Genomic DNA, 25,318 nt, shown 5'->3' with positions numbered 1-25,318 from the left:
GTGTAGAACAGTATGGAGCATCTTCAAAAAACTTTTAATTCAGTGTACCTGCCATTCTACAGTGTTGTTTCTGGGGTTAAAAAAAGGGGAAAAAAAGCACTATCTTTTTAAAGCAAACTTATTTTGCTCTGCTATCATTTAGTTTGGGAGGAGAAAAGGTACGTATCATGCAACTCTTCACACACAAAACAAAACCATGAAATAAGCATGTATGTAGCCAGAGCAAGTGTGGGAAGAATATTGGAATGCCTTAAGCCTCAGTTTCCCGATCTGCAGAATGATCTCTAAGGTGTCTATTAGCTCTTTCACACTTATGATTCAGGTCAGTTTTAAGGCTGGACATCACTGTTTCTCTGTAGTCCTAAAAACCTCATGTAAAAGCCGAAGTTTTTTATTCTCTTTGCTCACGTTAAGGTCAGAGAGGCAGGTAACTTGGGCTGGAGGGCAAAACAAAGCACACTGCATAAAACAGCTGGTCAGTCACAGCTAAGGCAGGGAACGGGGTGACTGCAGTCTGGGAGGGCAGGGGAGACGGCCAGCCCGGCCAGTCCCGCCAGCCCCGCCAGCCCCGCCAGCGCCACCAGCCTGTGTCTTGGGAAAGTCTCCTAGCAGGACTAGATGAGCCAGTCTCATAAGGAGGTGGTAATAAGCAGGTTCATACCATCTCTCACAGATAGAAGAGGGGGCTGATACCTGCGATACTGAGAAGAGCTGGTGGAAAACAAGAAAACTGCTTCAAAAGAGGGGCTCTGGGTAAGTCATAAAACTAGGATAGGAAAATGATTTAAAATCACTTTCTGAATGTGATGCCTTTGGTTACCTAGATTCTAGGGGAGAAACTTGCTGCCTTTTGCTGTATAAATGACGACACGGCCCTCAGGCAAGAGGCCTTCCTTGTCACTTCGAGCTGGATTACGGGTCTCTGGTAGGTGTTCCCACGACACCTTGTGCCTGACCCTCTTAGAGCTCTCAGCAGTCACCTGACCCCTTACCGTGAGTGCTCGGTCAGTGCCTGCTAAATTAATGAATCTCCATGACTTTGAACATGAAGTTCCAACCCCTCTGAGAGGAATAAATTCTTACTCTTCTCAGCGGGTGACAATGGCATCTCTGTCCTAAACCAGAGCCAGAGTCTCTGTATAATGACAGTAAGAACCATGATGATACCATATCTCTGGCTCTTTATGATTTACCGTGTCCTTTAACATACAGCTTTGCGTTTTAGCTGCACAGCCGCATTTGGGGGAGTTAATAAGAATCCGAGTCCTTTTCACAGGTGGGGAAATTGAGAATGAGAGAGGTGAAGTGACTTAACCAACGTCCCTAGCATGGAATGTCTGCATCAGATCTAAAACCCAAGGGGCCCTCCCAGGTGCAGTAACTGCTGTATTTATGAAAACCCGGCTCTAGGAGTCCCTCTGATGCCTGCCACGCCCCGGCAGGCTGGAGGGCGCTGAGCACAGACCTCACACCGGTAGCAGTGGACGTGGAAATCGCGATCCAGAGCCACAATCCTGACAGTCTCCTCCTGGCCGGGGGCCGGCATGATGGGCTCCTTGCACACAGAACAGCGGGGAGCAAATTTCCTAAAAATGAAAAGATACCTCTGGTTAGACACTGAGCAGAGACACCGACAGAGGAGAGGCCCAGAGGTGAAAAGAAAAGGTGTACACCAAGGGGCAGGCCGCCTGGTCTGCCATCTTCGGTGTCCTCCAGCAAGTAAATCACTTGCCTTCCCTGCGCCTGCTTCCTCAGCTGTGAAATAAGAGGTTTAGACTGTTGAGGTCCTTCCAGATCATAAATCTCATGACGTTTGGTGAGGTGGGGGAGTGAGTGAGGGGGTGTGGAATTCACCTGTGCACAGATGGCAAACACAGACCAGGGGCTTGGGCAGGTCGGCCGGAGGGAAGAACACAGGTCCTCGAGGCCCCTGCTTGTTTCTGACTTTTGCTCCTAGACTCTGTATGTGCCCCCCAGGCCCTGTCCAGATATTCTGAGGTTGGTAACTTTGCCTCATTCCCAATGATTAAAGCCTCTTTCTTTGAAATGTGTCTTGCATTCTAGGAAATGAACTCAAGAAACCGCAAGTGCATATCTTTTCAAAACAGCAGAGTTTGGTGAGTTCAAATCCCCGTTATGCCAAACCTACTATGGCCAAGTCTGCACTTCTTACATTTTGGTTGTGTTAAACTTTGATTTGAAAGAGAAAAGTTAAAGAGCTGTCCAGTTCTTTGCCCTTTAAAGAATTTTAGCACTTCCAGAAGGTATGTGTGAGTGAACACCCTCTACAACACACACACTCACACATACGTTCTTGAGGTTAACTGTTGGTGAGGAATTTTAATGTTTCTTAATCTCTTAATATTCCTTAATATGACCAATGGCCATAACATTTTTTTTTTTCTAGTAGCAGCTTAACAGGCTACAAAAAGACATCCATCCGTATCTTCTGGAAATGAGGTGTGGCATTTATGAAGGTATGAAATAAGACAAGATTTGAAATGGACATGGATAAGCACTGAAAAGATGAAAAGAAAAGGAAGACAGTTTTTTCATGGTAATGGTTTTAAGATTAATGATGTTAAAAATTTATCTATTTACAGTGAGACTTAAAAAAGAAATAATGATAGTAATCTAACACTTTGCAGAGCACTTTATGGTTGTCAAAGCATTTTTACATACATTATACTCTATATGTACATATTAATTTTCCTGGCAGCACCCAAAAGGCATCTGTATGGCTGCAATCTAAATAAATACGAATTAAGCAGCAGATCAATTGATTGCTATGAAAGAAAAATTAAAAGGATCATGGTACAACTGCGGCAGTAATCAGAGCTGTTATAATTGGTATTTTATGCAAGAAGTTTTTATACGCAGTGGTAAAAAAAATTGCTTTGGACTACCTGATTAGTTTTGAATCTGGGTCATCAGTAGTGAAATAAGCAGGCTTTTGGAATCAGCTGCAAAATTTCCTTTCCCCAGACCCACTGGGACTGTAAACTGTGAGGTCAGGAGGACGTCTTGCCTATCACTGTGTCTGTGAGCCTTGCCCAATGTCCCCAAGATGGATTACTTATTCCTCTAGGATAAAATAGCTTTCACTGAATTTGCCTATTTTAGTCCTAATTATTTGCATATCTTTGGGGACCTCAAAACTGTGAGCTTCCAAAGGACAGGATTTGCTCTATTTCTGAGTCTCTAGAAATAACTACTGTGACTGGTGCAGAAAGTAGAGAATCAGGCACTATCTAATGAAATGAAGTATTTGCCATATTTCTCGTAAAAAGACGTTGCTTGTGCCTTTATGTTCAATCTCAAGGTCCTTCCTCTTTGGAAAGGCGCAAATTGTATTCTTGCTGAGTAATGATTCCTTCTGACCAATTGGTCTCATTTCTGTGAGGGGAAAAGGCAAAGTGGAGAGACAGAACGTGGCTTCCACAGTCCTTACAGTGTTCCTTGGCCAGCATTTTGAGGACTGTTAAAAATCCCAGGTGGTCTATTTCAGGGCTCAGCTCACTAAGCAGACAATAATCATAACATTAATTTGATAAAAACACTTCTCATGGTTAAAATAGCGGCCATGTACTGTGTGCTTATTATGTGCCGAGCCTCGTTAAGCACTTTATACACTTGACCTTATTTTTTACTGATAGCAGTATTATGAAGAAATACTTTTATCATTTCTGCTTTGGGAGCCAAAGCTTAGAGAGGAATGGTCTTAATCATCTTGTGTCCTGGCACATTTCTGGCAATCAACAAATGAATGCTGATTAAACAAATAAATGGATGCACGTAACATCCCTGATAAGAAAAGCACAGAGAGTGGAATAAAGGCTCAACACAATGAAAGGGTCAGTTAAATAAATCTGCTTCTCGGAGCTCACTGTCCTGGCACTGGGAACACAGAAACAAATGAGGACTCCGGCAGTCAGACGGGTGAGGGAGTTCTATGCATTTCTGCGTTTGTTCTATTGCATCCTATCACATTGCAAAAATGATTTAAGGTGGTTACTGTAAAGCTGTTTGTGTGTATGTGTATTCTTTATTCCTAATCAGGCTGTGCTGGGTGCTATCTATAGTAAATTTACAAAACTATAAAACATAAAGGAGATACAAATTCAAGCATGGGGACAGGGAGAGTCTGCGATCACAGGAGGCTTCTTAGAGGAGATGGTAACTGAGTGGGTCCTTGAAAGACGGCCACTTAGGTAAAACAGGAAAGTAACCGTGAGAGTGTGCGTGCGCGTGCGCGTGCGCGTGCTGAGGGTGAGGGTGGGATACAGGCAGTCGGCCAGGGCACTAGTTTGAGCAGTCATCTGAAATGACATATGGGAAAGAGTTTCTGCCTAATAGGATGGAGGATTTGGGCCAACGCTGACTGAAAGTGGTTATGGAGGGGATGGCCCATTAGCAAGGCTTTAAAAATAGCATTTCAGATGCTCGTTACTCTGAGTACAGTCCAAGACCACCTGGGAGCTTGTCAGAAATGCAGAATCTTGGGTCCCCACCCCAGACTTACTGAACTAAGGTCTGCAGTTTAACAAGATCCCTCGGTGACTTAGAAGCACGCTAAAGTTTGGGAAGCCCTGGCTTAAAGAACAGGATTCTAAGCAGGCGAGATAAATCCCTTCTCCTGGGCCTCCTGCATCTCGCTGTAGCTTCTATTCCCAGGCTGCTCTAGTTACAGCCAAGCAGATCTTCCTTGAATGTAGAGAAGTCTTTCTTCACTCTGTACCCTTCTTTCTTGCCTGCGTTATTCCTCCTGCCAGGAATCTCTATTTCCCACTGAAAACACTCTGCCTCCAGAAGCCTACTCTGGCCCCAGGGCCGAGTAATCTCTTCTGGCTCTGACAGCTCGAGCCCTCGCCTGTGCCCGCCTCGGCACGTGTAGCCTTTTCTGCCTGATACCACACAAAGTCTACACTCACTCTCTCCCCTCCTCCTGGCAAGCTCTGCACCGACAGGGCCCCTCGCTACGGAGATGTGGAGTTTCTCTCCTGGGGTCTCTGTCCTTTAGCACGTAGCACAGGGATTGGCACACAGAGGGCTCTTCATAGATGCAGTTGCACTGAACTCAAATACATTTCCCCAAAGCTCACAGAAGGGAGGCCCACTATGGCCAAGAATCTGCAGAAGGCGGCTGTATCCCTCCACCTGTACGCCCGTCTCCTTAGCTTGGCGATGCCCTCCCTGGGCTGGACTTTCAACCGCTTTGCATTCCACTACTTTTAAGGCTCTGAAACAGAGTTCTGTAAAGTTTCTCTCTTATTTTTCTTTGGGAAATGGGAAAAAGATAAAAAAGCATTTCCTCCTGCATACCTGCCAATCATGCTGACAACTTAAAAAAAAAATGTGTTTTAACTGGCCATTGAATTAGTGGTGGCGGGGAAGAGTTGGGGGTTTCAGATTACTTTTTCCCTTATAGTTGCTCAAGTCTGCCTTCCTGGAGCGTTCAGACCCACACACATCACCAGGCACAAGTCTCTAATTATGCCCCCCACTCCTAGAAATGAAAGGTAAATGGCATAGATATAAACTTGCATGTGTCAGAACTGATTTCCTGTTTTAACTGAGGGGTGTAATATATCAGTCTTTTCCAGCAACAGAAACATCTGTGCTCTGATTCCATCTATCAGTCTTCCTTGGATGAGGGTAAGTCTAAGGAAGGAGAGAAGCAGTGACAGAAACCACTCCCCATTGGTGTCTTTTCACCTCCTTTACATAGATGCAGGTTTTTTTTTTTTATCATGTATAATTACAAGCTAAAAATATCAATAACGTGAAGTACAATTTATGCTGTGACTGCCCTTTCAGAGTGAGCCCTTCCTTGTCTAATTCAGGTTGAGAGTTCCTGCCTCTGGGGTTTTTTCATTCATTCAGCCTCACATCTTTTTGGTGAGGTTTTTCACTTTCTTTGCTACTTGGAAAGTGGTCAGGAAATTCTTTTTTAAAATAGGAGTCTCAGATCCCCAAACTGCTTGTGGCAAGTACTTCCCAGTTGTTGACAATCAACAGAGCGGTGAAAATTAACCCACAAGGCTGCACATCTGGAGGCTGTAGAACGGATACCCAAACTGGTGAGCCATGCAAGCTTTACCTCCTTGAGAGCCTCAGGCTGTCCTTAAAGCCACTGTCCAGCAAACACAAGCCAGAAACCTCTGTGCCTGCCATTTACAGATCATATCTATAGCTTTCACATGGTTCCTAGAAATCTGCAACAAATCTGATCCACCAATTCACTGACCAACAAACTGGCCAAATACAAATAAGTAAAATGCAAAACTATACAGCTTGCATGAAAATCCCAGTTGTAATAAAGAGGGATCTCCACATGAAAGAAGTGAGAACGTGGGGACATGTTTTTCCAGGCCCATCAGTAAGTGGTCTTGACCTTGAGGTTCTACTCTCTAATCATCCTCAAAAGATTCTACCACGCTGTATTCACTTATTTTATTAGAACATATCCTGGGGAAGAGAACACCTGGCTGAGGGAGGAGCTTGGGGGAGGGGGTTGTAATTATGTTGATAATGGCATAAAACAGCCTCCAAATATGCAAGAGGGTTGCATCAGCAAGACAGACTGAATAGTTCCCCCAGAACCTTACCTGCAGAGTGGCACAGACATAGAGGTCAGCTCTACAGAGAACCCTAGGCTGTCATAAATGGGAAGCTTCAAGACCGGGCCTGGTCTAATGATCAAACTGAAGAGCTCAGAGAAACTGGGCAGTTTGTCCACTGTCACACCTCTTGTTCACATTTCAGCCAGGGAGGGCTACTCCAGGATCCTGCCTCTCTCCAATACACGTACTTTGTGGCTGAGTCAGCTTTCTTACAATTAGGGTCACACAAATACGTGATGGACAAGCCCCAGGGAGGCCCTGAAGCAGAGGCCAGGCCGGAGGACCATATGGATTACCTGCTAGCAATTCCTGCATTGGAGGGGGGGGATAAATAAGCTCTTTTCAAGGTCCCACCAAATCCTGAGACGCTATTGTTCCAGGAAAGAATGGGTAGCGCGGACGCCAGGCGCAAGAACAGAGCCCGAGGCGGGCTGCAGGAGGGAGAGGTGGCTGCCTACTTGTGGAAGTCCTCGATGCAGTGGATGAGGCCGCCAGCGTCCACAGTGAACGGGATCCCATCCAGGCTGCGGTGGCACATCACACAGGTAAAGCAGTGAGGATGGTAGGCCTTCCCAGTGGCTCGGAGGATCCGCTCCATGATGGGCTTGGAGCACACGCTGCACTGCTCCAGGGTGTTCTGGGGAGGAAAAGAAAAATGCCAGTGTTAGACTGGGACTTGAGCTCCATTTATGTGGTAACTTACAGCCTGACAAGCACTGCTGCAGAACCCACGGGCTCCTGTGCTTATCACAGCATTTGGAGGAAGGCAGAGTGTGTATCTTTATTACAGAGGGATGGAAACAGTTAGATGGAGCAAGTGGCTTTCCTAAGGCTATCCAGCTACTGCGTGGCTTAGCTGGGATTTAGAACTCATGTTGTCTGACTTCTACCCTTGTTCCTTTCTAGTATAGCAGGGGTGATGGCAAGCTTTTCTGTAAGGACTCATGTAGTAAATACTTCTGGCTTCGTTACAGCAACTCAATTTTGTTGGTTAGGTGTGAAGGCAGCCAAAGACAGTGGGTAAGTAAATGGCATGACTGTGTTCCAGTGAGACATAACTTACAGAAGCAGGATGGATTTGGCCATGGCTATAGTTTATTGACCCCTGAGCTACACAATCCGGGTTCTCCACTGGAAGTACACTTCATTATTCTCTCTCTCTCTCTTTTTTTTTAAATTTTTAAAAACTGAAGTACAGTTGATTTACAATGTTGTATTAGTTTCAGGTGCACAGCAAAGTGATTCCAATATATATAAAGTATTTCTTTTCCATTATAGATGATTATAAGGTATTGAATATAGTTCCCTCTGCTATACAGTAGGTCCTTGTTGTTTATCTGTTTTATATAGAGTAGTGTGTACATGCTAGTCCCAAAGTCCTAATTTATCCCACTATTACTTCCCGAACTTGAGTGGTCATCAAAACCCTAAGGACCTTAACATTTTTAGAGGGAGGTTCGTCTGATGACTGAGACTGGCAGAGAGCATGCTAGTTGCAGAACCCAGTCAGAGCTCAGCATCATCAACGAGGCTTGTGATCATTTAAAGCCTTGGTTCAAACACCGTCACCAAGCTTAGTGTTGTGAACCCTTGATGGAAATGTTGAACCTAGAGGGGTCCAGTCTTGAGAAGGTAATTAAGAAAGTCAATGTATCTGGCTTTAAAAATATGCTCAGCTTTAAAAATAAATCCCCTCCCCCTTAAAAAGGGATACCATTTACTGAGAGAAGACTCAGAAAGATCAATAAAATTAGCTGTTCACTTCCCATCCTTGCCTAGAATCCCGTACCCTCTTAGCAGACAGCCATGTTTCACGTGCAATAAGCTATATTCCAACTGAGATGTCTGGACTGATTCACTGAGTTTACAAGCTAGATTAAACTTGGCATGGGGATTAGACGGATACAGAGCTAGAGGGGATGTGGAAATCAAGGAGTAATTTCCCTCTTCCTATGAGAAGATTTAAATGGGCAGAGGCAAGGAGCGCTGTAGGTAGGTAACTAGTGTGCTGATAACTCAACTGTAGCCATGGCCTCTGACTGGCTTCCTTGTTTCCATGTCTCCTCCTGTAACACTTCCCCATCCTCAGAGAAACTTCCAGTTTCCTTCCCAAAACCCAGAAGTGACGAAGTAAGTTTCCTGCTAGAAAAACCTTCACGGAGCTAGTTCTTTACCGGACATGCAACCTCCCTTTCTAGGCTCAGATCCCCTAACGTCTCAGACTGCTCACTCTTCTTCAGACCTATGAGAAACTTCCATACTTTGGTGCGTTGGCTAATGCCTTTCAAGGTATGGGTCAGAAGGCAACTCCCCAGGGAAGCCTTCCTCAGTGCCTTCCGTTGGACTAAATCTCTTCTTTTTCTCTCCTTCCTGAGCACTTAGTTTGTGCTGTTTACAGCACTCACAGTGATCACTGTTTCACAATTATCTGCACGTATGTCCATCTCCTCTGCTATACTGCAGTTTCTTCAAGGGTGGGGACTATGTCTTAACAATCTATTTCTCTGTCCCATGCTACCCCCAGTACACTACCTGGAATAAACAGAAACCCAGGATGAGTGTGTGAGAAAAGAACGAAGAAATGAATATTGTTTACATCCCACCCTGGCATCACAAGGCTGGCCTGACTCCCCAGCTTTGGAATCCAGAGGACAGTGAATACGCCACCAACCTCTCCTCAGAGCTGCGGTTGTCGGAGGCTCTGAAACTGCTTAGTGCGCCTCTGGCCGCAGTCTAAACTCATGGAAACTATTAACCTATCCCCCCCCCCAATTTTGAAGTGGTGAAACTAAAATAGCAGAGGAACATACGATGAGAGTCTGGAGATGCTGATGGTCTGGACAATGACGGCCCTGCTTCTTTTCTGCCCGGGTGATCTGAGCTAATGTGGCTGGAAACTGGCTTCCCAGGGTTTGTGTTTTGCTCTTCTGCGGGCTTTAACTTTTATTTTTTTTAAAGCCAGTCCTGTAACAGAGTTGAACAAACCAGAAAATGCTTGACCAGAAAATGTTTTTGTTTGCATTGAGGCCTGGCTGCAAAATTGAGCTCATTTACTCAAAACCAGCAGCAACATAGTTTCTAAGGAAAGTCAGTTTCTAAGGAAAGACTTCACAGTCCATGGAAGTGCTGTTTAAAGGGCACATAATCGGGGGAGAGGGTATAGCTCAGTGGTAGAGCGCATGCCTAGTATGCATGAGGTCCTGGGTTCAATCCCTGGTACCTCCATTAAAAAAATAAATAAGCAAACCTAATAACCCACCCCCCCCCCGTAATGAAGGGGAAAGGATGGATGCCCTGAGACTCAGGTCTCAGCTGTATCAGTCCCCAGGTCCACAGGTTTTCTCACCTATGAAATCAGAGGCCTGGACTAGAGGAGCTCCCAGAGCCCTCCTCTTAGAGTATTTAAGAGTCTTTATCCTTCCTCTAAGAGAAGATATGTCAGAGGGTCCTGGTGAACCAGTGGAAGATGGAAAGGAGAAAATCCTTCATTATGTAGCCAGAGAGAGAGACAGAGTTGTTAGATGAAGAATGTGAACTGTCCCTCTGGACTTGTCAGCGTCCCCTGGATGACCTTAGGTAAATGATTTCTTCTCTCTAGACCTTGGTTTTCTCATCTGTAAAACAATGGTTAATTCCAGCTCTGCAAATGTATTACTCTCTGGTATGTCAGCATTAACAACAACAGGTAAAGGTCAGTGCTTCCATCACTAGAGACATCCTAGAAACAAATGGACAGCCCCTCATCCAAGGCTTGAAGGGAGGGCTCGTGTGTGAGACACCTGGCCTGCAGCCCAACCTTCACTTCACCTTACAACGGGAACTCCAGTAATTGCTAACGGTAGAACTTTACACACCATAAAGGAAGATCTTTGTGTCTTCTTATAGAAGATTATTGTAAAGCCAGACTAAAAGATGCACTCTTTATATAAACATGAGGTTTTCCTAAAGTAGGTGAAAAGAAATGGTTAATAAATAAAATAGTATGTAAGAAAATAGACAGAGAAATAAGTCTTCAAGCAAATAAGCAGAAGAAGGGTGTCTCTTAAGTACATCTACTCAGTCACATCCTGCATGTGAAGCAGGGGTCCCAGGTGTGCTAGACGGGGGGTCAGGAAGGAAGAGCACCTTCCAGATCAGTAGCGTGCTTCGTGACACGGCCACCTCTGCGGCCCCTTCTCGTGGACCCCACCTTCCAGCTGCCACCCTGCGCCCTCTGCTGCGTCTTTAGCAAGCTGCGTTCTTTTATGAGCCCAGGCCCCACATCCTCCTTTGTCTAGAAAATACCTCCTCCTCCCTCACAGTTGAGCCCAAGTGTGACCTCTTCTGTGAAGCCTTTCCTAAGCCTCCCTTTGTTATACTCCAAGCAAAACAAGCCGCTTCTGCCACTCCCATCGGATTGTGCGAGGCTTCTTCCCCGTCAGCGAGTGCAACGTACTTGACTGACGGCCTACGTCAACCGCCACAACCAAGCAGCGGCCGCCCCGCTCTCCCCATACGGAGCCATAGTCCTACGCTGAGTTTCCTGGGAAACAGGGATCTGCACAAAAGAAGTTATTGAAGAGTGTCTGTGAGAGCAGGGAGCACCCGCGTGGAGGGAGGAGTTGAACCACGATGCAGTTACAACTAAGGCCTCTGATGGGTTTATGAACTCTGGGCTAGGCGGCTCTGCCGAGCTGTCCTCCCCTGAAGCTAGGGGGTAGGGCATTTATACCCCGGTGCCAATGGACACAGCCTGCCTGCAAAGAGGAGAGTTCCTGTCAGTTGAGGGTGGTTACCAGAGAGGGACTCATTTATGAACCATCAAGCCAGGACTGAAGGGAACTGGCTACCACTCCAGCTCCCACAGCAGGAAGAATCCCGGCCCGCCCAGGGCCTCCATCGTCCCTGACACACGTGAAGCAGCAGGTGATCAGATGTGAAACACCTTCTAGATTAAGCTGAAGGAAGAGTCTATATTTTATGTTTTTTAAAAAATTCTAGACACTGAGGATTTTTAGGAAGTGTTTTAAGCAGTTACTCTAATGAAAGCATGGTTAAAGAGAGATGTTCGCGTAGCAGAAAACATGTAACTGCTAAAAGGCACAACTTTTCTGAAACGATAGCAATACAATTGTGATTGAAAACAGAAAGTTAAGTGAAAATAAAAAGCAAATCACAAACAAATCTTGTACATAAAACTCCCAAGTGCAACTGTTTTTAAAATTGAGATACAATCTGGTTGTAGCTTTTCTATCCTTGGATATTGTATAAATAACTTCTCTAATTCACAGGCAGAGGAGCTGGAGAGATCATGTGAATATAAATGAAGTATGCAGGTAATACGAGCACTGACTACTAGTTAATGGAGAAAATAGTATTTCTAAAATTTATGTATTTCTTAGGTGTATGTGTGTTCAATGTTGAGTACTTTAAATCAAGAGACATAAGTATTTGAAGATTTGGAAGACTATAAAGTATTGCCATTTAGAAATGTTAAAATTTTCATTTCATAAAATTAAAATGTGATCTTATATTCAGTCTTTATTGTTTTTTTTAGGTACGAAAGCAATACTGGAACAGAAAAGACTCTTGGAAAGATAAGGGTGACATCTCATGTTCTAGATACAGTTTTGGTCTTGTTGCGATAAGAATAAAGAGGGAAAAAAAGAGAGAGAGTTATAAAATACTAAACTTTTTAAAGTCTTTAGAGATTATTCTAGTCCAAGAGTTTTCAGCTCCCCTCACTTGCCTCCCTTTTCCACAATCCTTTGTTCAGGGAAACAGTTTATCAAGGAAACACATCCAGGAGTGTCCAAAATCACTTCTGCATGAAGAGCATGAAAGGATGCAGCCTATGAGGGATCCAGATAATACAGTTTAAAACCCATCCATTTGGTCCAACTACCAGATTCAGGAAGGTGCAGAGAGAGAAAAGAGCTGGTGTGAGATTCTGAATTAGAGTGTAGGTCTCCCAGTTCCACACCCAGTGGATGATCCCAGTACTTTATCACACTGCACCTACTACACATTTCAGTAGATATGCTCCATATTACAAACAGACGGTATTCAGGCTGACGACCTGCAAGCTACGTGCATGTAAATCGAGGGAACAGGTTGAAATCTGAAGACAGTCTGTCTGCTGCCAATTTCATTGGCTCCGCCAGGGTAAGGCAGGAAACTCACTGTTGGATCCCCAGCACCTATGACAGTACCCTTGCCTAAAACTGATGCTCCACAAATACCGGTCAGTTCAGGAGCTAATAAACTGCGGATAAGTACTCGACATAAAATACTATTCTATTTAACCACGCAAAACAGCTCTCTAGTCCAGAGTTCTCAACGGGGAGGCTGAGACACAGTGTGCCTCGAGTGGCTTCTGGGCGTCCCACACTTGGAGGTTCCATCGGCCCTGAGCAGTCACCTTGGGCCAGGAGAAGCCTCATCTACTTATTCTAGTGTGCTGAGTGAAGGCCGTCATTTCCCACACGCATCATGATGGAAAAAAAGGCTGGAAAGCACGGTCCAAGTCTAGGTGTTCGCAGCACGACAGCAATGCGGGGCAGGAAGACGAGAACAGGGCCGGGACTGAGCAAGCTCCTCTGAAATGCCACTGACATTATTTAAGCTCAAATGACTGTATTCCCTATCTTAATTTTGGAATACAAACTTATTCTTGATTCTGATAATCAAGGCTTCACAAATCATGACAGTACTTTTGGGTTTCCTTCGTAGATGGAGACATCATTTTATCTTGGTAGTTTTTCTTAGAAGCCTACAGTACAGCTCTGCCCCCCAGTGAGGCAGGCATTTCTTACTGAAAGTTTCCTGGCACCTTCCAAGTGTCCTTCACCTGTTTCTATATCTTAATCTAAATCAATTGTATCTGTATTTATATCTACCGTGTGTTTTAAAACAGACTGAAAAAAGTCATAGTAAGCCTAGCGACTTCCCATCCCTATGACTATGGCTTTCCAGTTAGAAGCGAATTCCTCCTCTGCTAATGGGAATTGTGATTCTTCAAAACAGGGAAAAAATTTGAGTCAATTCATCCAAAGGCATCAAACCCTTAAGAGGTATTTTCTTCTGATGGATTTAACCCCCCCCCACAAATGACAGCTATGAAACAGGTAACCGATGATTTATGAAAGCACTCTGACAGTCTTAGTTTTCGTTCACTTCTGCTCATCTTTTCGAGCACAACTCTTGGCATCCAAAGCCTATGTTATCTCAGGTTTCTGAAAAATCCCCTTTAAAGAAACTTTTCACATGATTTTCTGATGAGCAGAGCTGCCTCCCACTTAATTCAGCATTGCAGAAAGCCTAAAGAGGGGAACAAAGCATTCCACATCCTGTCAGGGACAGAGGAAGAGAGAACAGACAAAGACACCACTGCTGCCCTCAGAGGTTCCCGGACCAGGAGAAGTAGACACTTCTGTAAATAGCTGATTAGAGGCACAGGGCACAACAAATTGCTATTACAGAGGAATGAGTAATGTGTGATGGGAACACAGAGAAGAGAGTGATTTCCTATAATGGTGAGGGAACAGGCGATATGGTTGTGGTATATGATTCTGGGAACCTGTTCCAGGTGGGATTTGAGTTGGCTCTTGGGGAAAAAAAACACATTCTAACAGTCTTTGGAATTAATGTTGTGTTATAATAAAGGTCTTCATTATACATGAAGTCCCAGATATGCCTATGTTAAGAGAAAATTCATTTCACAGGAAGAATATTGTAACAAAATCAGTATATTGGGCAACATTGGTGAAGGGGAACTCAATGTTGCCAGAGATTATTGTCTATATGTTAAACTAACACAAACAAATCACATGCGTGACTATTAACATAGTAACTTGGGAAAACAATTCTTATAAGAGTTTCTATTTATACTTGGACTGAATAAACTGGATTTAAGATTAAGAAATGTGTCTTAAAACCATAAGGGGAAAAGCCAATAGAAAGCACAAAAAAATCAGGACAATTAGATCATTTTGTTCAATTTTGCCATGAACCACAAATCACATTCTTCACAAAGTAAATAATGCCCTGTTGTTTATTCTGAAGCACTTGAGTTGGGACTACAATTAGAGCTTTAGTGAATTAAAAAACAAAACAAAACACTAAAGAACATTTAGTTTGTCTGTATCTAAAGACCCAGGGAGGTGCTATTTTACCTTAAAATGTGTAGCCCTTGTAGGACATTAGTGTTTCCAAAACACTCACCTTGAACATCTCCTAACCCTTGAAAGACGCTGGGGTGAGGGAGCTCGTATTTGAGGAGTGTGTCAGACCTTCGTGCCAGAGCTACATTAAAAGATCACAGCACTCCACTGAGATTACTGTGAGAGGGGAAAAAGGATTCTTCAAGGAATCCTGTGTATGGTACTCTGGGACAACTGAAGTTTAGTTAAGTGTACACAACCAGGATCTCATTTAATCTCCACAACAAGCTATCATAGTAGGCAGAATGGAAGAACTCATATCCCTGCTGTACGCCACATGGCTATATACGTGGTTGGGTTTGAACCTGCGTCTTTTACGTCCAAAGACAACCTTGTTCATTCTTCGATGCCGCACTGTCCTGCAATGAACAAGTCTTCCCTGTGTCTTTCTATGTAGTTCCCTGTGATGGCGATTGCACACTGAATGCAGTTATCCGTCTTTAGCAAACTGCTGAGCTATAGCCTTTCACAGATACATAGCTTGCTTGAGCTTAAAAAAACTTTTAAATCATCTTGTCCACCTCCCTCCCCTTACATCCTAGGACACTGTACTCAGGAAGCTGATTGCCTGAAGTTGTAAACTAGTGAAAGAGCTGAGGTCAGGACCCAGTGCCTTGGTTTCTAGATTGTGCTCTTTCCAAACCCCACACTAGATGCTTTTCGGAGTATGAAAACTTCTCTTTGGTGTTCTGGCCCTTGTTAACAATAAGAATATGACAACTCTTGTTGATTAGTTATTGACAATTATTTACATGGCCAGTGGAAAATCATTAGGTTGAGGATATTACATTACTTGGGTTTTTGCCATTGTCAAAACAAGGCGGTTGTCTCACACTGATAAGTACGGGTGTTCTCCGGCCAGTAACGCAGAGGAACTAATTTTAAACTCAGCATTATGGTCTGTCTTGGGTCCAGCTTTTAGTTCTTGCTATTTGTTACTTGTAAATAAAGGTTATTATTAGACACTCAGACTAGTTCCACTGAGGCAGACACTTTCCAGAGTAGCTGGAATTTCACAGCATCTTGAACAAAATTCCATTATCTGAGTGTCAATTTTCTCGTCTATAGAATGAGATATAATTATTCTGTCCTGTCCACCTCCCAGAATTGTGATAATTAAATGCGATACGAAATGTAAGATGTACTCTTCAAGAATGCAAAGAGATGTAAAAATACTGTTATCCAGTTCTTTTCTCTGGGCAAAACTACTGTTTCACGTAAGGAGAGACCCTAATTATTGGTTCCTCAGTTTCTGACTAATCAACTGAGCCTACTTTGCATTACTCTTATTACTGAAGAGAAGAAAACACGATGTGTACGCACAGACATCCACCGTCCTGTGCATACTGAGTTTGAGAAATAGTGTTTTTCCTTCATTTTTGTTGTTTTATTTTCAACAGGTATTTTTCTTATTATATTTTTACATACCTGGAAATCCTAATAAGTGATGGACCAGTTACATATCATGCATTTAGAATGTATACAGAGAAGTCTCGTAGAGTTTACCACCACATACTTGGCAGGGTCTCCAGCTAATGGCTAATCAACTAAGCCCCCGATCCCCGTGCCCGTGAGGCACCATCTTGACAACCCTCAATGTTGTCTTCAATTTAGAGTGCACAGGAGGCCCTGATGGGGAAATGACTTCTCTTTGGGTCCCAATGCTAACCCCAGTACAATATGAAACTGGAGTTATTAAAATAGATGTTTATAGAAACCCTGTTTGGTACAGTGACCAAGAGAAATGACTGCAAGCCAAGGGCTGCGCTCTAGTCTTGCAGAGGCCAGCCACTGGCAGTGAGGCTTGTCAAAGCATTTGCTTCTCTGGGCCTAAATTCCTTCTTCTATAAGATAAGAGACTTAAGTAAATAGACCTCTTGGTCCCTCGAAGCTTTGAGGGCTGAACAGAACTTTTAACAGGGCAGGGCTCTGTGTCTTGTTCACTGCTTCATCCCCAGTTCACTGAAAAATGACCGGCACATAGAAGGAACTCAAGAAATATTAAGTCAATAATGAGTGACTGGGAATAAATACTCCCAAGAGTCATCCAAGTGCGCCTACTCCCACAGACATACCCAAAATTCCATCACCATCCTCAGATGGCCTTCCATCACCACCCTATGTGAGCACCCCACCTCTCCTGAGTCAGACTCTGTCTCCTGATCTTCTGGCCCTGGTACTAGCTTCACAGTCCTTATTCACGGTCTGATATCACCAACTGCATGTTGCTGACGTGCGTATTCCTTATCTCCCCCCCCCCCCCCCCGCCAGTCTGTGGAAGACCCTACTGCACTCACAGCCTTTGGAGCAGTGCTTAACATAGAACAGGCACAAAGTATTTGTTGAATGAAAAAAGTAAATGACATTAAATTACCTAACATCTAAGGTCTCCTCCAGCTCTTGAGTTCTTTGGTTCTATCTCAGCAAGAGTATATTTCTCAGAAAAATTATTGCTACAAATTTTACTAAGTGATCCAAAGTTAATCACACAACACACTAGGTAAGACAATGGTCTTTTGACTTACAGTATTTGTCTACTGTGGGTAACTGACCCAGCCAGGGGCAAACTCTAAAACTTGGGTGTAAGTGATGATGTTTTCAGCTGCATGTATACATAGTAATGACTGCCCACCTGCACATTTTGGATCAGAATTAAATCCACTGTGAATCATCCATTAGAATCAAGATCTGCAAGCAGAGACTAGAATACCATTCCGCTCACGTGTCGGTTCCCTTCAGAGCTGCCTGAAACTCAGCTCTGCCAAGATGTTTATTTTCTACCTGGCTTTATGAATTGCAATTACTTCCTAAATTATAACAAGCCACAAGTGGTCTGAGCCAAACAATCAAGGTCACAGAAGGTCTCTCCTTGTACTTCTGGGGATAACAGAAAAACTTGTTTGAACCAAATGTGATCCACTTTCAAAAGAAAGAAAACTTTAAGCCTTCAACTCCTGGGAGTGGCAAAGAGAACAGCCAGAGGGCCATGAGCTAACTTCCATTCTCCCGAGATCATTTGAACAGATTTGGCAATGATTTGGCTTCTGTTGAAAACAAGTCCTTCTAATTATACTCCTGCCAGTGGAAGACAAAAGACAGCACCATAGTTTAGAAAGGCCATAACAACATGCCAACATCATGGCCGCAACTGTGTAGTTTCCTTCTGAGCAGAGTACTGCTGACGTGTAAGTCAAACACTGGGCTCTGGCACCCCTTCATGAGAACATGACCTTCCTAAGAGCCCACAGGGAAGCTGGTGAAGTGATTTGCTTCCCTTCAACTGTATCTTGGATGTAATATTTTCTGACACTAGAAATAAAATAATTCCATGTTTTTGTTCCTCTCTCCACCCCACCATGCCAAAAATAGTTTGCATTAAGTAGATAAGAAAGGCAGAGACAAAGAGTATAGGGTTTTCCATTCTGCATCTGCTGAAACACAAAGGGGACAGAAAATACAGATGTTTTCTCTTTGCTGCTACAAAAGGGTGGCGGACGAACTCTTTCAGCATCTCTGGAATGCAAATTTTCTTTCACAGTTTAGCAGTCTTTTTTGGATTTCAGCACAGTGAACTAACACTTTCCTGGATTCCAAGACCTCCAGAGAACCAGATGGATGAGAGGAATTGGGAAAAAAAAGAACCCACGCTACTTGAAAAAGGTATGAATTTCTCACTCTGCATCTAGCCAAAAGCACTGAAAATTAGAAGAGCGAAATCACTTTTGGTTTGTTCAAATGCATGCCATCCTAGAGTTGTTTGTGGTGGATTAAAAAAAAAAACACTAAAGTGATTTGGTGGTTGAGAGTCTGTGTTCAGTTTAAGCTAGGAAGCAAACTTTAACAGAGATGATATGTTTACTATCAAAGGCAGGAAAGAATGTGGATGGAAGAGATTACACAAGAACATCATTCTATGTGCCAATGCTCTTAAATCCAGTGACTGCTCCCCAGTGCCACACTTTCAAGCTTGACACTCAAGGCCTTTCAGGATGTTGTCCTACCTCCTCTTTCCAGGCACCTATCCCACCATTCCCCCAACACAGTCTTCATTCCTGTCAATCCAAGCTTTTTAACACTTCACACACCTTGTTCTTGCATGCTTTTACATCCACTATTGTCTCTGCCTTGAAAATGTCTTAACAAGTTAGTTGGCTCAACTTTCAAGGCCCAGGGCACGTAAATGCAACCTCCCCTATTAATCATTCCCCTACTTGTCTGTTCTTTCACGGCACTGCTCACACCGCCATTGTATCAGGGACTCTGTCTGTAGTCCATCTGTTTATATGTTATGGAAAACGCTATGACCAAGTGCACCTTCCAAAGATGATGACATCAGCACACATCTCATCCCACACAGTCTTCTTCCAGTGTGACATCGGCAGTCCATAGAGAGATGAATGCTTGGGAGGGCATTTGTAACTGCTCAGTCAATAGAAAGCTGTAAAGGTGACGCCCTATGACTCTTGATACTACTCATAAATGTGATATGGTTTTCTGAGACACATACCTTTGAGGCCCTGAGTTACCATGTTAGAAGCTGAGCTACCTTGAAGCTGCCATATTGAGGAGATTACATGTAGATGGAGGGAGAAGCCTGGAGAACCCTGGTTGTTCCAGAAGAGCTATTCAAGTATCCCCAGAAGGGGCACCAGACATATCACTGAAGAAGGCTTTAAGAGAACTCAGACCCAGGAATCTCACAAGAGACCTCAAGACAGAATTCCTCAGTTGAGATGCTACCAAATTCCTGCCCCACCAAACTGTGAGGGATAGTAAATGGTGATTGTTCTCTTCACCCACTAAGCTTCAGAGTGGTTAGGCATGTAGCCATAGTAATTGAAACGTAAGTACAGTTTCCATATTTGATTATGAGCTCTTCAAATATAAGGATTAAAACATATGTATCTAGCCCTAAAGAGGGTGAATGAAACATGGAAGAGATTGTTTATTGAATAAATACTTGAGTGAAAGAATATTAACTTTTGGACACGTCCACATAAATTAACATCTTGTAACTTTATGAGGCTAGTTAAGTTTATACAGCTAGGGCACTCTGAGCAATAATAATGTCCAAACCATATGAATGCAAAATAGATCTTCCTCCTCCATACAAGGGACAATGTATTTTTCAAATCTGGCAAGCTACTGTTTATTCCCAGTAATAGCATGAGCATAAATTGGTACTTGAATATATGTATAGAATTCCTTTTCTTCAAAAGTTTCCAGTACTATTCTTAGCATCTCTACATGTGAAAAGACAACGCTTTCTTTTAGCATTGGTATCAATTAATAAAGATGACTTATCTATTTAACTGTACAATCAAAGAAATTAAAAATGTCACAGAAAACATGGAGTAACACCAGAGTGAGGAGGACCTTAGGGGACATCTGCCCCAGCCAATCTGATCCATAAATCCCCTCTGTGACATCCTCAGCCAGTCAACACTCGTCCAGCCCCTGGGACTGCTTGCATCACGTCCAGTCGCAGCAGACCGTCTCGGAAGGTGTCCATTCTTTCAGTAGGTCTAATGTTAGCCTCATTAGCCCTGCTGGCTGCCCTCTAAGGACAAGTCTGTTGCCTTTTCTATGTAACAGAGTACTGAAAAAAATCGTCCCTCTCCTCAGTCCTCTCTTTATTGAGATTAAACACCTGGATTCCTTCAACAATTTCTTATGGGACATGATTTCTGTCGCCTTGCCCTCCTGACCGCCCTCCTCTGCACAGATTCCCTTCACTGTGTGGGGCCCGGAAATAAACACAGGACTCCAGGAGCCGCAGGTTCCTCTTCTCTACAGGAGTGCAGCCGTGGAGTACACTTCCTTTTCTGTGGTCCCACTTATTATTATTGATCTTGGGGTCAGACTGTCTCTCCTACAAATCTTTTTTCTTTTTTTGACATGATCCAGATAACTAAAAACTTTAGTTTTATATATATATAGTTCTATCTACATATAGAAGTATACTCAGTTACAGTGTGTCAATTTCTGGTGTACAGCACAATGTCCCAGTCATGCATATGTCATACATATGTTTGTAAAAAGCTTTAGTAATATTAGTGACCATATTTTGTTTATTTTCCTCCCACCCTTTACCTTAAATCAGTAAGTTCAGGTCAGATAAACTTCAAGAGCTATACTTTCCTACCATTGAAAGATGTCTGACGCCAAAAGTCAGCATGGCTTTCTTCTTCCTATGTCCCGTCAGCACCAGGTTCTGTATCCTTTTGCCCACTACGTGTTTTAATTCCACCCATCCTTCTCTGTCTCTACCATATTATTTCATCATCTCCCTCTTCGGCAATCACAGCAGCCTGTTTCTCTCTACTCCAGCCTATCACCGTGTTGATTTGCCTACCACATCTCAGCACATCAGACTCATCCGCCAGCTTTAAAAATGAAAGATTCCTAGGCCACCCCCAGACCTGTTTAACCATTACCTCTGGGGTCGGGGCTCAAGCATCCATCACTTTAAAAAAGTCCTCCGACTGTGCCAGAACTTCCTGACCGTTCAGGATGGCCTGAAATTTGAGTTTTTGTAAAGCAAACAAACAAACAAACAAAAAAACTGAGAGTGCATTTAGATAAATTTACTGTGGGTATCTGGAGAAGAGTTTTGTTAAGGATTTTCGATTCCTTTCAATTACTTTCTGGGAAACTGAGGTTGTCTTAGAGGACATCTAAAGAAGGAAGGAGGAAGGAGATGGGAATGAACACCTGCAGCACTAGACTGAAGCACCGGGCAAGGCCCCACCTGGAAACGTATGAGGTAAGACTTGAGGCTTTAACAGTATCCATAGGTCTCAAGTCAAAGTTTATGTCACTCCATGGTGGACACACACATAACAGTTAGGCAAGATCATTAATCTCTAATGATTAATTGCAATCAATGCCCATGGAATCTCATGGGATGGAGAGTAACATTTTATGATTTATGATCATAAACATTTACGACTCATGTTCAAAATCTCCCTATCAGGGCCAGGATTAGGTGAAGCAAGTCAGGCACCTAGGGAGCAAAATTTAAGGAGGTGCCACTTTCAGGGTCCTCCAAGTGCCTGAGAATCTCAGTTTGGTTCCCAGGGACCTCGCTTCCCTTACCCTAGTCCCAGCCCTGCTGCAGGTTTTGTATTAACATATTTCCCCCCTAAGAAATTCTGCCTAATAGCTATAACCCATTTTAAATTTGTATTTTAACATTGCCCATTTCTTTCACATCATCTGAACTAAGGGCCGTTTCTGCTGTTTCCACTATGAAACATCATTTACAGTAATAAGCCCACTCTGGGCATTTCACACCTCCCCGTTTCCTTACTTGTTCTCTTGGTTTCAAGGACAGATATTTGCCCTGAAAAACCTGTTAGAGTTCAAGACGAAGGGTATGAGACAGACAATGAAAAAATGTATCGCCTCCTTCGGTCATAATAATAAGCTTTTGTCCTTTAGTACAGTACTTTCTAACCAGCTAGGCTACTGACCTACAAGTGTATTTTCAATAGTCTTGTCAATATTTTCCCAAGCCTTGAACTACAAAGGGTCACACTGAATACACTGTCATCTTTCCAAAGCCTTCTCTTCTGCCTGTGTTTCTGATTTTATGGGAATCCAACTTATCATCCGAAACAAAAACCTGAGAGTCTTCTTTGACTTCATCCCTCCCATCCCTTACGCATCCAAGCCATCAGTCAATCCGTCCTTGTCCTCCTCTCCATCCCCACTGCTTGCACCCTATTCAGGGTCCCATCATTCCTGGCTGTCAAACTGCAACGTCATCCATCAAGGGTCTTTCTGACACAGGGTTTGCTCGACTCCAGAAGTCTCATATTCAAATACAAGACCCAGAAAGACATCAGTGAGTGATGTGTAAGAAATAAACCGTGGGGGCGGAGCACTGTGGCAAATTGCAGAATGCCTGCCTCGCCACAGATGAAGGTGCTTCTCAGTTCTAGCTGACTGTGGCCAGGCAGAAATCGGGAATGCTGCTTTTTAGCAGAAGCTGGAGATCTGGATTTTTATGTGAAATCTCCAAAATTTTAGTTTGCAATTAGTTGAACAATTTTTAAAAAATCTTTGGAATATCAACCAAAACATATCCCCCTGGAATCTGACAGGACAGCAGCCAGTGTGTGACCTCTGCCCTACTCTACTTGATCCCCTGGGCTACCCTGTCTGAGTGTATTCCTACAGCATGGACAGCATCACATCTCTGCCTTACCTAGAAACCATAAAAAGATCGCTCCACGCCTACAGGGGAAATCCAGCTCCTTGCAGCATGGTAAGAACTTTCACAATTTTGACACTACCGGACACTCAGCCAGCCACTCCTCTTATGTAACCTACATTCCAGCCAAACCAGACGCTTCCCTTTCCCTGAACGTGTCCTAAACTTACCCCCTTGGTAGCCAGATGTGCCCTCTTCTGATGTCTTCCCTGAGTTAGTCCGTCTCAGGCAGAACTGGCTGCTACCTCCTTCTTCATCCATAAAACATTTTCAGGTACGCTTTTGTGGTATTTTTACACTGTGTTCTGCTTTTGTGTACATTTATCCCTCCCACCCTGTTTTGAGGTTCTTGAAAAGGGACCAAGTCCTACCCGTCTTTGGCTTCCCCAGGCACAGCGTCTGGTACAAAACAACAAGGATGCAATAGGAACACTTTGACTAATGAATGACTAAATAGAAGCTCAAATGCAAAAAAGCCTGTATGTTGATTTTGTTGAGGTTAACAGTGTAAATCCTCCTCTGGTTTGGTAAAAACTAGAAAAGCTGGGCGTAGAAGACATAAGGTTAGCCTGGAAGTCCGGGCAGCAGTTATAACCACCTTCCTTGTCTGAGGCAAGCACAACAGTAAACACTTTGCAGCTGGGCAGCATCTTTCTGGGATGGGCTCTCAGCCCACTGCAGATAGGGCCTTCTTCACCTTGTGTCTGAATCAACTTGCTCCTGGGTCACAGAGTCAGCCTTTGACAGGGACAAGAGAGCTCCCGTGTCAGAGCACATTGTCTCCATTAACAGCGCTCTTCTTGTCAAGGATACACCAGAGGAAATTTATGAAAGAAGCTGGATGTAAAGACTTGCTTAGATATGCGTCTCACTTGTGTGCGATCAAGAAGAACAAATGACAAGCGTTCCAAACAGTGACCTGAAGAGAGGACAGTCCAAAATTCCAGATAAATAATGCGTCTCTTGCAAGTAAAAATTCACTTTATGGTGTGGCTTTTTTTTGCAATTCACTCTAATCCTCCCTCAAGCCCACTGAATTTTTAAATCTCTCCCAAGCATTTTACCATCCGCCCTCACACTTTCGAGTGACAGGAGGGTGATTTTCAGATGCTCGGGCTGTGTGGGCCTCAACTACACAATCGGGAGACATCTACCCAAACAGAGGTCTTGTCTCTGCCGTGAAGCACAGAGCGTGGTGACTCAGTAAACATTCTGATCGCGGCCCTCCTGGTCCTTCCCTGGAAAACCTTTAAAATATGATCTTCTGGAGCTAATCACAATTTGGTAAGATATCAGACAATAACGAAAGGTCTTAGATTCTGTGAGTGTGAAGTTTAAATTTTGTTTTGGAAGTTCCAAGGTCAGAGATTAAAATTCTAGGCTTTAATTTTGATGTCATAATGAGAAGTAGCAGAAATGACAACTCCAAAGCAACTGCATTACAGCCTTCATCTGGTTCCCACCTTACGTGCCATGAATTTTATATGTATTACCTAAGATCCTCAAAACAACCTTGAAAAATAGATATTATTATTCCCAATTAACAGATAAAAATACTAAGGCTGAGAGAGGCTAAGTGATTTTCCAAATTTGCTCAACTGGAACATAGCTGGGCCAAGATAAAAAATTAGCCTTTCTGACTCTGCAAGTCCATGCTCTTTCCTGTCCAAACTACTGCAAAGAATGTATCCAAGGAGATGGATAATAAAAATGATAGATACTTCCCAAATCCATTTTTGCTTAGAGATGCAATTCTGAATTTTCCACTATGTACGGGTAAATATACTAACCTCTAAACTCCCTTGGTTTCCAAAATAATTATATTATTGACTTAAGGAAAGCTGGAAAAACACCCTCCTCTTTCACTGCCCAACTCCCTCCAGCTCATTTCATTCCAGGGACAGATACTATTTCTTAAATCAAAGCAAAGTTTGCCTTTAAAATAAAAAATTCATAGAAAGCACTTCCCGTAGGGAGAGGGACTGTGTTTCAAAGGCTCTTTTCCCTGTGAGTTGTGACGAGAAGGAGAGGAGGTATTTAGTAAGCGGAGTTCTAAAGTAAAACAGACGTTGCCAAGAGAATAGTACCAGCCCAGGACCAGCTGACATGCAGGTAGACCAGCACTTGGACGCTGGTGTCTAAACTCAGACGACACAACTGTTAGCACAAACAGAAGGAAAACACTGAAGAAAATAATTTAGAAGCTGCCACCAAAGACAATGGTTAAGTATGGGAGGGAGACAGAAAGAACACATCCACAATGTGGGGTTTTTTTT

General features: G+C 43.5%; 1 protein-coding gene, 1 long non-coding RNA gene and 1 other non-coding gene across 9 annotated transcripts in view; 2 read left to right on the top strand and 1 right to left on the bottom strand.

Moving 5' to 3' along the window:
- Positions 1-25,318, bottom strand: part of LPP (LIM domain containing preferred translocation partner in lipoma) — a 629,315-nt gene that overhangs the window by 17,312 nt on the left and 586,685 nt on the right. For all 7 annotated transcript variants that reach the window (XM_072962654.1, XM_072962664.1, XM_072962661.1 and 4 more), the window contains 2 exons: positions 7,082-7,260; positions 1,466-1,586 (listed from right to left, as the gene is read on the bottom strand). In XM_072962654.1, the coding sequence (XP_072818755.1) occupies positions 1,466-1,586; positions 7,082-7,260 (300 nt within the window). The remainder of the gene's footprint in view (positions 1-1,465; positions 1,587-7,081; positions 7,261-25,318) is intronic.
- LOC140696830 (uncharacterized) lies at positions 645-10,955 on the top strand. Its single transcript, XR_012073377.1, has 5 exons — positions 645-753; positions 2,065-2,117; positions 2,408-2,557; positions 7,004-7,168; positions 9,148-10,955. It is a non-coding gene; the product is annotated as an uncharacterized lncRNA (long non-coding RNA).
- Positions 9,774-9,848, top strand: TRNAT-AGU (transfer RNA threonine (anticodon AGU)). Its single transcript has one exon. It is a non-coding gene; the product is annotated as a tRNA-Thr (tRNA).

This window comes from Vicugna pacos, chromosome 1 (assembly GCF_048564905.1).
Source record: "Vicugna pacos chromosome 1, VicPac4, whole genome shotgun sequence".
In the NCBI taxonomy this organism is placed as follows: domain Eukaryota; kingdom Metazoa; phylum Chordata; class Mammalia; order Artiodactyla; family Camelidae; genus Vicugna; species Vicugna pacos.
This window is presented reverse-complemented; position numbering and strand designations above follow the sequence as displayed.